Below are 12500 nucleotides of genomic sequence, written 5' to 3' on the forward strand. Positions count from 1 at the left end.
ATCATTTCATTGACATGTACAACGTAGGTGGCATTGGTGAATTTTGGTGCATGGTCATTTACATCAACGACAGTAAACCTAAAGGTGGCTGTATCATTCAAGGCAGGAGATCCACCATCCTTGGCTAAGACTACGATTGTGTATTGCCGCGTACGTCCCTCAAAGTCAATGGGGACTGTCAAAGAAAGAGCACCTGTGTACTGATCAAGATGAAATGTGCCATTTGGATTGGAGAGCAGTGTGTAATGTACTTGCCCAAACAACCCACCATCAGGGTCGCTTGCTGTCACATTGTAAAACACTTGTCCAACTTTTGTGTCTTCTAAAATATCAACAACAATTTCGTTGCTAGCAAATGAAGGGCTGTTGTCATTCAGATCGACGACTGTGACAGTCACGTTGGCAAATCCATATAAAGGTGGATTGCCACCATCCTTCGCCTGAACGTTGAGTACCAAAAGTGGCGCTTTTTCATGGTCAACATTTTTTTGTGACAAGATTGTTCCAGTTGAGTTGATAGCAAAGATACCATGCACATCACCACTTCTGATTGAATAATAAATATCAGCATTTGTTCCCAGATCTTTACTAGAGGCATAAACAGATCCCAGAATCGAATGAACAGGAGAATTTTCAACAATGGTGAAATTGTAAGAGGCAGGTTGAAACACAGGGGGGTCGTCATTTATGTCTAACACTGTCACTCGTACAAAAGCAGTATTTTTAGATTTGAATCCACCACCATCCATAGCATTCACTTCAAACTGGTGAAAATCCTTTGTCTCTCTGTCCAGTGCTTTGAGCAGTGTCACCAACCCAGTCGATGGATTTACATGAAAGATACCATCTATGTTCCCAGAAGAAATATAAAAAGTCAAGCGTGAAAACAATCCACTGTCATCATCTTTGGCTAAAATAGTTGTTACAGCATCTCCAACAGTTAAGTTTTCATAGACACTGACATTATAAATTGATGGATTTATGACAGGGTAATTATCATTCACATCTTGAACGGAAATGTTCAAATTAGAGCTTGTTTCACGCCAGCCACCATCAATAGCCATAACTTTTAACAAGTAAGAGGAAAGATGTTCATGGTCTATTGGCCCTGCTGTTGATACAACTCCTGTGTTAGAGTCTACAACAAAAGGAATTTGACTCTGTCCTTTTTCCAAGGAATAATGCACTTTTCCATTCATGCCACTGTCAATATCTGTTGCCGAAACCTGCAAAACAGTTGTTCCATTGGCTACATTTTCTGCAATCAATGCAAAGTACACATCCTTGCTAAACACTGGGTTGTTATCATTTGTATCGCTTAAGTTTACAAACACGGTACAGTTAGCTTTTAAGGGTGGTGTTCCTGAATCAGTCACTGTTACGTTCAGCACAGGTTGCTGGACTTTCTCTCGATCCAAAAACGCTGCTGTGCGTATTTCACCAGTCGATGAATCGATTTGGAACCATGTCTTATAAAGATCAGCTTGTGGAGAGTAGCTTATGTTGTAAACCAGCTGCGCATTTGTACCCAGGTCCCTATCAGAAGCATGAGCAATCACAACATGTGTACCGATGGTAGCATTTTCTGATAACACAGCATTAAATATTGATTGATCAAATACAGGGCGGTTATCATTGACATCTCCAACATTTAGAATAAAACTATCACGTGAAGTTTGCTGGGGCTGGCCCCTGTCTTTGGCCACTACCCTGAGCGTAAACGTTGACTGTGTTTCTCTATCTAAGTGCTTAGCCACAGCAATAACATCAACATTATTGGCAGGATCAGATTGAACACTAAAATGACCATTTCCCCCTTCTAAAGTGACATCAACTTCACCATTTTTGCCAGAGTCCCTGTCCGAAACATAAACTCGCGCCACTACAGTTCCAACAAGAGCGTCCTCAATAACTTGATACCTTCCACCGCGCTCGAATTGGATACGAATATCGGGAGGGTTGTCGTTTTCATCAAGTACATATATTGCGACGCGAGCACGCGAAAACATGCCCGAGCCAGGGTTCTCTGCTTTCACGTAAATATTGTAGTCTTTTTTGTCTTCATAGTCAAGTACGACGTTGTTGACTATAATGCCAGTTTTATGAAAAATACTAAAAGTGCGATCAGGATCAGAGTGCGAGCCACGTTCGATGCTATATTCCACATCGCCGTTGGTGCCAATATCATTATCGGTAGCAAACACTCGCAAAATCGAGGAATGAATTGCAGAATTTTCCAGAGTATTTGCTGAATACGAAGTATTTAAAAACACTGGCTTGTTATCATTTACATCTCCAACTGTAATGTTGACGAGAGTGAAGCCTACTCGAGCAGGGTTGCCCCCATCTATGGCGGAAATATTCATCAAGTACGCGTCACGCGTTTCTCGATCGAGGTGTTTTCCGGGAGCAAGAACAAGTTCGGCGCATAAAGCCCCCTTTCGGTCCGTAAATTCTCTAAGCATAAACATATCTCCAATGTTTCCTGATAAAAGTGAATATCCAACCGTCGAGTTCGAGCCGAAATCGCCGTCCTCTGCTTTGAGGTTTTGCTGCACAGGAAGTCCTTCCTCGAACTTCCAATCGTAAACAGCTTGAGAAAATCTCGGAGTGTTGTCGTTCAAATCAGTGACATTTACATAAACTGTGTGCGTTTTGGGACTTAAAGGATCGAAATCGAATAGAGTAATATAGTAATTTGCAACGGTTTCACGGTCTAAGATAACTTTCGTTGTGATGATTTTTGTTGATATATCGACGGTTAAGTCAGAACTCGGATGGATTTCCACCACCTGACTGAAGGCGACATATGATATATTGCCGACAAAAGATCCCTTGGGTAAGCCTTCAGAAATATAGAAATGGCTTGTTGCTGATGCATTTGTGCAATGTTGGTGCAAATCAAACACAAATGCTGTCCATAATAACACGACGTACCAAAGGCAGCCCTTTGTTCTAAAGCGGCAAACATTCCTCGAAATAACGCATGGTCGATGATGAACCATAACGCTTTCGTTAAGATTTCAAGCTAAACCACGTCACTTTTATAAAAGAAATCCGCGTTATAAATCCACAAAGATGTCGTACATTCGACGCATATCCTTAAAGACTTTCATACAGGATTGTTCCAACGCCTCGCCTTACGTTTTCTTAAAGCAACCATGTATCGATCCACCAGCAATCAACAAAAGCATCAACCGACAACTACATCACGCCAAGGTTCGCAAGCAAACCATGAAATTTCTCCCGAACGGTGTTGTTCACGAGGTTGACCTCCCTTAGAATCCTCGTACCTCAGCTAAGAAGTTTTCAAAAGGTGGTTACAATGGCCAGAAATCCACTTCAGACGATACACTTCAACCGATTATATTTTAAAGTCAATTCGGACAGCGTTGTAATGAAATACGGATCACGTGATCAATCGTCGCAACCAAATGAGTTTTCAAGATTCTAAAATTTCCTTTTATCCATTGGAGTGCAGTTGGAAGTTGATACTTCAATGCAGAAAAGAGGACAGGCTTGATTTAGTGTAATTGTCTTCGCTTCCTACGGTGCACTGCTAATATTCGTCATCATTCGACTGAAATACCGTAATTTTGGTCAAAATGGCCCTCTTATTCCCACGAGAATTGGCCGTTGCACTATGTTGACTCAGACTGTGCTAATGAATTTTACTTCACTATCAGTTTGCAATGTTGTTGCATAGTTTAACAACGCAAATATTCAAATGTCTGCTTCATGTCTTGACGAAAGAAGAATTTTGAAACCACTCGAATATGTGTGCTTACTCAAGTCGGCATATTGATAGTTAAGCTATTACTGTCACAATTCGCGACAAGGAAAATGGCTGTAAACTCTCGAACTCAAGACAAAAGCTGTCAGCAAAATGATTCCTATTGGGTACTATCCTGCTATCTGTTTAAGGACATTTCCATGTTGCTAATTAACTAGATTTTATTGAATACCCTTCCGCGAGAACTTACTTCTCGCCTTTCGGCGGAAATGCAAACATCACCAGGGGGGAAATATTTCTCCATAATGTGTTTAGATTAGACTGGCAAGGAACAAAGGCGTCTTTTAAGAGAAGATCTCGTGTCATGCCCTATGTTACACAAACTCCATCTACGGCAAAACCAGTGTACGGAAACATGCGAGTGGCCGTTTAGAAATCTGAACACTAAAATATCAACTGCTTGCCAGTCAGCTACATAGACCTTTAGCCGATCAGCCGAATTTTTTTCGAAGCCGCCCTAACTAACCACTAAAACACCTGTACTTGTTTCTGAAATGAAAAATTGCGACCAGACCAAAGCTTATTCAACTTTCTCAGTTTTCACACGAGTCTAACGGAAAGAAATGAAATTTAGCACGTTTTTTCATGCATGGCCTCTCTACCAAGGATCATCACGATTTTCAATCAAAAGCAAAACTACTGCACAATTGCTAATTATCATCACTCCTTTCAACTGGAGATAAAAAATAATTACAATACTGGTTCTTACAAGGGTGACTTATCGAACACAGAAAAAGAATTAATTAATACTGACGAGATTTCGGAATAAAAATTTTAAAACAAAGTCTCTGTTTGGTCGATTTCGCTAGAAACCATTACATGAAAGCGACGATTTTAATTTCGACTCGTTAAAAAACTTTTTTTTGTGTAAACCCAATCACATTTCGAGCAGTTTTTATCTTTCATCTCTGTGAAATCAGCGCTTGAATGATTTCGAACAAAACAAGGACAAATATTGAATCGGAAGAAGATTGTATCACATAGAACGCTTTTGTGCATTAATTTACACAATTTAAGTATGCTTGCACAAATGACATAGCGGTAAAATCTTAAATCTCTCGTTTTTTTAACTTGGATAATCAGAAGATTTAGAAGTTAATTTTGTAAGAAATGCCTATTCTTGTCGAGTACTTACACGAGGTCCATATATTGGCCTATCAAATTCAACAAATCGCAAATACCATTACACAATTTTTTTTTTAGGAAAACAGTCAGCAGAAGAAGTCTCCCAAAAGGAAAGTCTCTTGGAGAGTTAGCAGATATTTTCCTGACAACTAATAACTTGAGTTTTGAGTCACGATTACGATAGGTTTATCCTCATTTGGTCGCACCAGGACGTCTCTAATTCCGACAAGTGTCCCATTTCCTTTTACTGTCACGTAAAATTAATTGCGTTTTTTGAATTAAAGAATCATTTTATGAATAAAAAACATCTGATCACGGAAAAATGCTTTTATCGCCCATATATGCATTAGCAAGGTTGACAAAGTAAATTTTCAAAAGAAGTGGGAATTTAATTTTTAAAAAGTAGGAAATATGAAAATGTTAGTTTTACCTATATTTACCAGCCTCTGTTTTGAGAGCGGCTTAGAACTAAGTTAGCTTGCCCACGCCAATCTTTAAGATCATTACTTAACTCATGAAACTGATGAGTTAACTGATGAGTTAACTTATGAAACTGATTGTAAAAAAAGTTCCTTATAAATGGCAAATATAGGTTGACGCAAGTGCTGGCTGGGCGGGAAGGTCTGACCAGTTCTGTCTTTTGCATGTGTGTTCACTTCACTTGGACAGACTCTTCGGCAAAGCAATAATAAAAGTTATTGTGCAAAGTGAACAATTTTTGGGCCGAGAGACATGTTAGTTTCACAGCGTGAGTTGAACAGGGAACAAACAAACTCTAACAGTCCTGGAACCCAGGCCATGCATGCATAGTCCAGAGTGATGCAACGTCTTTCTCCATTCCTTCGGCCAATCATTATCCCCGTTGAAATAGCATAGTATTCATCGCTATTAAAATTCACTTATATCTGACAAAAGAAAAAGAGGCGATTTTCATTTCCCAATTTGGGATTCTTAAAATAAACGTCACACCGTTTAAACCTTTCGCACGCAAAAGTGAGATCTCGATTTCGGTGTTTTGAAGTTTAGGATACCTCCTAGTGCGAAGTTTAATTTCCGGATCTTTTAACAAGTGTTCCTCCAATCTATCGATTTTCAAAACAAAGGCGGTTCCTTTTTGGTTGAATCCAAAAGCCACAGACTAATTAAGAGAGGGTTTCATGAAACTACAAACGAGTTTCTGGAAGCTTTTTCATAAACTGAAAACGCACTACATTGTTGTGTTTGAACACGAACTGTAAAGCCAACATGTGGAAAAGAAATTCGAACGGATTTTGTTTGCTTGGGGGAAAGACACGACCTTGAATAACCTCTTTAGTCTCACGATCACAGCCAGCTGCACACGAAAGCAAACCGCGATCGCGATCCATTCTCCATGGGCTGAGTTGTTGAGTCCCTGGCTAATTGGCTCCTTGGCTACAGTTGTGAATAGCTTAAAGGTGTGCCAACCACAAGTAAGGTCAATTAAGCAATGATATTTTCAACAGGAAATCCCAAAATAAGGTGGCGGGAAAAATCTCTGTCACTTTGCTGAGTGAAAACCGACGCTGTGCTCTGATTGGTTAGTTGGACCATGCCGCTTTCTTGTTTGGTGATTAGTTGTTTTACTGTAAGGGTAAACAGTTTGAGTGACGCATGCATAATAAGCCAAAAAAAAAAAAAAACACAAAAAAAAAACCTTTTAAGTAACCAATTGGGAAACTTTATGATATTAAAAGATCTTTGTGTTTTTGTCAATTCTCACGAACGAGACAGGGGGGTTGCAAACTTGCAGCGAAAATTTGGCTGTACAAAAAAGGCATATTATCTTTTAACTTTTTTAATTTCAGAACTTTCCGCCCCAAGAAAGGATCAGTCCTTAAAGGAACACAGTTGCAGAGCTTCAACAAGGATAGAGAATCATTAAAAATATTAAATATGTAGCACGAGTATTATTTTATCGAGGACTGTATATCAACGCGTCACAGTATTTTTAATGACTTTAAATCATATGCTCTGCGTAAGATGTACTTGATGTATTTTCTGACACTCAATACTGCGTAAAACACTACAAGTAGAGTAAAAGGTTGAATAGAGGTAAGCTAGAAAATAAACTGAGAAAAGAAAAGAGAGAAATAATCTGCAAACAACCGCGAACACAGGGGATTCATTAACTTCTGAAATAGCCGTCCATGATAGCCCATTGGAGGCGGCAGTTTGACAAGTTTATGATAGCATTTTTAGTGAAAATCAAGGCAAACTAGCCGGCGGTGTGAGGCAAAGCAGGCGGCGGTATACCGCCGGTAACCGGCTTCTATTGAAACCCCTGCGCGAACATACTCTTGTCACTCGCGCAGTAGTGGCTGATTACTCGTAGCTGGTTGAAACAGGTCATAGTGAGTCGCAAGGTGCGATAATCTGATGTCGGTTTTTCAAAGGGAGGATGGGGCTATCCGACCGATAAAAGGCCACCCAGCGGGAAGCGGGAAAAAAAAAGAACTACTGATCCTTCATTACCAGTTGAGTTATCCCTCGGATAATATCCCAGTTCAGTGAATAGCGCTATCAACAAATGAGCAACTGAACGAAGATACCGGGCTGCTTTTAACAGTAAAAATTCCTCATTGAAGAGCAACTATGAGTGCACTAATCCACCAGCAAGGTCACACAATTTTCAGTCCCTTGGATTACGTGGTCAACACAATTACCCTCAAATTGGATTTATCTTTGCAGGAACTCATGATTTTAAGAGAGCGCACGTTGGGTGTGAGACTGAAGATAGGCAGCGAGGCGCGAACAGGATGCTAGAAACGTAATATGCGAGGTTGAATATTAACAATAATTGGTTAACCATGCAGTGACCAGCACAACAACGAAAGCAGCCGGTGCAGCAATAGGTTATTCTTGCCAAAGGAAATTTTAATACGCCGCGGTGTTTATATGGTAGCCTTTGAACAGGCTCTCTTCGCAGATGAAGGGCCGGAAGACAAAGCACTGCACATCAGAAAAATGCACAAGTTCGTTAATTGAAGTTGTCATCTTGTTGAATTAAGAATTCAAAACACAATTTTGGATTATTGGTACTCTAAAGGGAGGCTTTGATTTTATCCTGAGTACGTGTTTCCTGTTCTTAAATTAGTTCAATTCGTTGGCCGTTCGTTGTCCATTAGAGATATACGGTCATATGTTACTTTTCATCTGTTCTTGGGTGAGCAAATTTAATCCGTTTTGCTGCGTGTCTTACCAGAGATAAATAAATTAGACTTTTAAAATCAAAAGAAAATTAATAATGCTGTCATTGACGTTTTTGTGGCTCGAGCAAAAAAAACAGGTTGCGTAACCCCTTCATTCGCAATATCAAAACGTTCATTCTCCTTACTTGTACCATAAATTTCTTTGTTCTTTGTTTGGTGCAAGAAATAACACAAATTTACATGGAAGATGGTCTAATATCACATTTTTTTTCATAAAGAAACACGATCGACTAAAAAAACATACGTGAAGGAATTATGCAGACAGCCCTATATTTGTTTACCAACATAATAGATGGGCTTTTCACTTAATAGTCCTTATTCAAACAGTGAAGTTTAATTGTGTCCATCTCACCGCCATATTTTAACACTTTAACATTGAATATTATGGACTTAAAGTACGGAAAAAATGTACTATTTCATTTACTTGGGATAAGACTTAATTTAAAATTCTTATCTATCTTTTGTTTAATTAACGCCATCTACTCTCCCGCCATTCGCAGTAAGAGCGAAGAATTTGTATTGTTAAATATCAAACAACTGATAGCGTCGAGTGCAGTACTTAGGGCTCGTCACAATCTTTAAGGGCACTTTCCTTTTGTCAGAATTGCCCAGCCAGACTTGTCAGTTTGCAAAGGAAATGCAATAATTTGAAGGAACACTTGCAGGATAATCCCTTGCATTCTTCTGGAGGAGAATATATCATCCTCAAAGTGTGTTAATTTGAAGACGTCGAAGAGCTGACCGGCAAGACCGGGCATTTGGAAGGACTCAGTTCTGTCAAATGGAAAGCGCTCAAAGAGAACTTCAATAAACCAAATCGGCTATTGTAAGCTCAATGTTGTACCCAATTCAAACAAAACGAGGTATTTCTATATCGCTTCAATATGAATGCTGCATTATAAGGCAAGTACAATACACCGAAAGAATCTTAACCCGGGAGATTTGAATTGGGTACAACATTGATTTAGCCGATTTGGTCTACAGCAGTCTCCTCCATTCCGATAAGCTCCATGTATTACAAGAAAGCACTGCCAAAGATATGACAAATGTTTGCTTCAGGATATTATATTTAAAGTCCAACAAGCCTCTTCCTCGTACCCAGGGTCTCATCATTTTTACTAGGGATTTTAACCTGGCCTTCCTTAATGCTTTGCGACTTTAGGCGGCAGACAACATTTTCGTACAATTTGTCTGAATTGCCTGAAACCTGCAGCAAAATCAAAGCCTCAGGAAAACGTGCCTTAACTCTACGTTTAGTCGCTTTATGAAGCAGATCCAATAAAATCGCGGTTAGTGGTCGCGGTTGGGCTCACGGTCTTGCCAAAAGGTCGCGGTCAGGGGTCGCGGTTAGAGGACGCGGTTAACCGTTCGTGGTTAGAGGGCCGGACGCGGTTACGGGGCACAGTCAGCGGACTTACAATTGTAGTTGGAATTACAGTTAGCGGACGCGGTTAGCACAACGTAGTATCTTCATGAATATTCTTGGTCTTTGGCCATTTCAACTTAATCAAAAACATAAAACAAACAGCGCCTACAAATGTTTTTGATAAAGCAGTGTGTCTGTTTCGTGATCTTCATATACATGGTAGCTATACAGGATACCACATGGTGGCGCGGGGATACCTGCTTGTTAATGAAGTAAATACATTACATATGTCACGTTCATGTGCTATATCACGTTACGTTATCATTTGAAATCTTTTTAATTACTTCATAACATGTGGATATATATTCTGTAAATTCGCTAGATCTCCAAATAAACCTGATGACGGCTGGTATTGGCCAGCCGCAATATCGTTAAAAAATACATTTTCGCGCTGTTTTATCAGTCGTGCAATAGTCTACTTGACTTTCATAAATGTACATGTTTGAAGTGTGGGTTACACGCGAGAGTCGCGAGAGTGGCTTCATAGCTCAGTAGTCAGTTGGCAGAGCATTGCACCAGCATTGCATAAGTCAGGTGTCCATATGAGAGAATTGCTTATATTGGCCAGTTAAGTGCGATCGAGGATCACTTCCCTTGAGTGTTTTCGTAAAAGTAAGACATCAAAAAAGTGTCTATTTTTTTAAACTTAATACACTGTAAAAGTAGAGGGCTTATCCTCGTGGCGTCTTTGTAACAAAGGCATTTCCTTAGCTCGTGGCAAAGTGACAACTCTTCCGCAGAGAGAAATAACTGTTTCGTTTAATCCTTTCTATCTTCTAAAAGATTTAGTGTGAAGCGATACTATTTGATTGTTTTTGAGCAACAAGTGTTGATCTATTGAAGTTTATTTTATCATCCAAAAGTTAAAATCCATGAATCTATTAAAATCTGCGTCTACAGACTCGGAGACTACGTTCATATTGTGACTCTTTTGGACAGCATTCTTTACCGATTCTTTCTTTATAACTTTCTCGTTATGTTTGGATAAGACTTTTGGCTCCGGAACAAAGGCTCTAAACTTTGGTTTTTAAGATCTTACTGCATTCTTTTCATGCTTAGCTTTAAAGCCACATTAATCTACAGTAGGTTAATTTGGGTAAATAGGATTAGCAAAAGGGCAAAATGGTCGCGTGCCTGGTGTGCCACATATTTTGGAGACAATTTCAGATGACTGAAATTTTTTAAAAAATATTACAAAAAGGCGCTTTCGACCGTTCAATCGCCTCCGCCGTCAAAAACGTATAAACAAGCAGTTCATTTGACATGAGCTATTTCGTTCTTTAATGTTTCGGAAAAGAAATAGCTATACCGTGACTTACAGCTGCAAAGTACGTTGTCCAAGAGTAGATTTGTCTTCAAGAGCATGTTTTATTTCAATCATTTTTAAGTCGAAAGGGATGCTTGTTTGTCCTTCAGTCTTAGGCGTGATGACATTATCCCTTTTAATTTTCGTAAACACAAACAATAACTTTAAATAAACACATTTCCAATTTCAACTGTACCACTAGAGCGGTGTTAAGAATTATCCTATTTTACGGGAGGGGTGCATCTTTGGAATTATTGAAAAACCCCAAAATAATGTTGAATATAACGTTGATTATTTCAAGTTGTAGAGAGTGTTATATGTGTGTCTACATCTCGTAAGAGTCAATAAGCCATATTCCTGTCCTCGCGGTTAGGAACTGTTGCTGGAGCCTCCATCGCATGCTCGTTCCAGTCAAACCCGTGAGAACACGATTACGGTCTTACGAATGGAAAGCATTGTCCTCGGCAATTAGTAGCGCTTAGAGCCATATTTCAAATTTTCAAATTAACCTTTTCGGAAATTTCATCAGTCAGATGCTAAGCAAACACGCTTTCGACACACACTTATGATCGGTCCATACTATAGAGCGTTTTCACATGACGTCACGGCGTCCATGTTGGTGTTCCAAAACAAAGGAAAGGCGGCCATGATGGTGTACCAAACTAATCCTCCGGGAATTGAACTCTATTTTTATGCAAATACTTTCCTTTGTTTCAGTAATCCAATATGGCTGCTGGTCACGTGAGTGAAACGCTCTATTAGTGCCCAGGAAGTAAATGCACAATGGGAGGGACGTCAAAGTTGACTCTTCTCGATTGAACGGTAGTGGTCTTGGGTTAAAGTTTTCGGCAAATTGTCCAGGGACAAATGTAAAACCCGCGTGCAAATATGGTAACCTCAAGGTGTGTTAAAAGGGAATAAGCCATTTTCGAATTCATGTCCGCTTCCTCTTCAAAAACTAATTACCATCACAAAAACCTCGCACTTGGCCGCTTTCAAGAGGAGGCAGACATGAACTCAGAAATGGCCTATAAGCTCCGTGACGCTCAATTTCAAAGGTCACATTCTTTGAGTTAACAGAGGAAATGGGATTCTTTCCTGGCCGAAGAGAAAAGCAAAAGTAAAACTAGTAAGACTTGGATCAGCAACGCTAAGTGAAAAGTGTAGGCCACGAGCGTGAAGAAGGCACCCGGCACGGTGTACCCCTTAATGGGGTTTTTTCCTCCGCGCGCGTGCTGGGGCGAGCGTTCTTGAAAGCCCGGAAACGTTCAGGATCTCTTTCAGTTGTCTCAATCTCTACTCATCTGGGAAATTCTTTACCATCTGAAATCAGCACAGTGTAAGTTCACACCAAAGACCCTTCACACGCTTAAGGACTTCAGAGAATAGGTCCACTTGAAGTACTAGCAATACCAATCTTGTACAATGAAAGATACAAAACGTTAATGTCAGCTATCTCGGGCAAACGTCTGAGAGAGCGAGAGATTCGGACAATGTTTATTTTTTTTTATTTTTCAGAAAACATTTTTAATCGGAGCTACGAACAATCAAAATTACATTTTGTGATGGAGAAATAAATAGTCCTTTGATCGTTTTTGGGTTTATTTCGGTGAATCATAA

At 39.7% G+C, this 12500-nt stretch overlaps 2 protein-coding genes across 2 annotated transcripts in view; both read right to left on the reverse strand.

Annotated features, from left to right (window-relative positions):
• LOC138000303 (protein dachsous-like) overlaps nucleotides 1-3145 on the reverse strand; it is a 15635-nt gene extending 12490 nt beyond the window's left edge. Inside the window, exon 1 of the mRNA XM_068846618.1 lies at nucleotides 1-3145. This exon is cut by the window's left edge and continues 655 nt beyond it. Coding sequence (XP_068702719.1) covers nucleotides 1-3005 — 3005 coding nt within the window. The 5' untranslated portion in view covers nucleotides 3006-3145.
• Nucleotides 3146-12371: 9226 nt separating this feature from the next.
• The window catches only part of LOC138000304 (WD repeat-containing protein 17-like), a 39417-nt gene continuing 39288 nt past the window's right edge, over nucleotides 12372-12500 (reverse strand). Inside the window, exon 30 of the mRNA XM_068846619.1 lies at nucleotides 12372-12500. This exon is cut by the window's right edge and continues 1070 nt beyond it. The gene's annotated coding sequence lies outside the window, so the exon portion shown is untranslated.

The sequence above is a fragment of the Montipora foliosa genome, chromosome 4 (assembly GCF_036669935.1).
Source record: "Montipora foliosa isolate CH-2021 chromosome 4, ASM3666993v2, whole genome shotgun sequence".
In the NCBI taxonomy this organism is placed as follows: Eukaryota; Metazoa; Cnidaria; class Anthozoa; order Scleractinia; family Acroporidae; genus Montipora; species Montipora foliosa.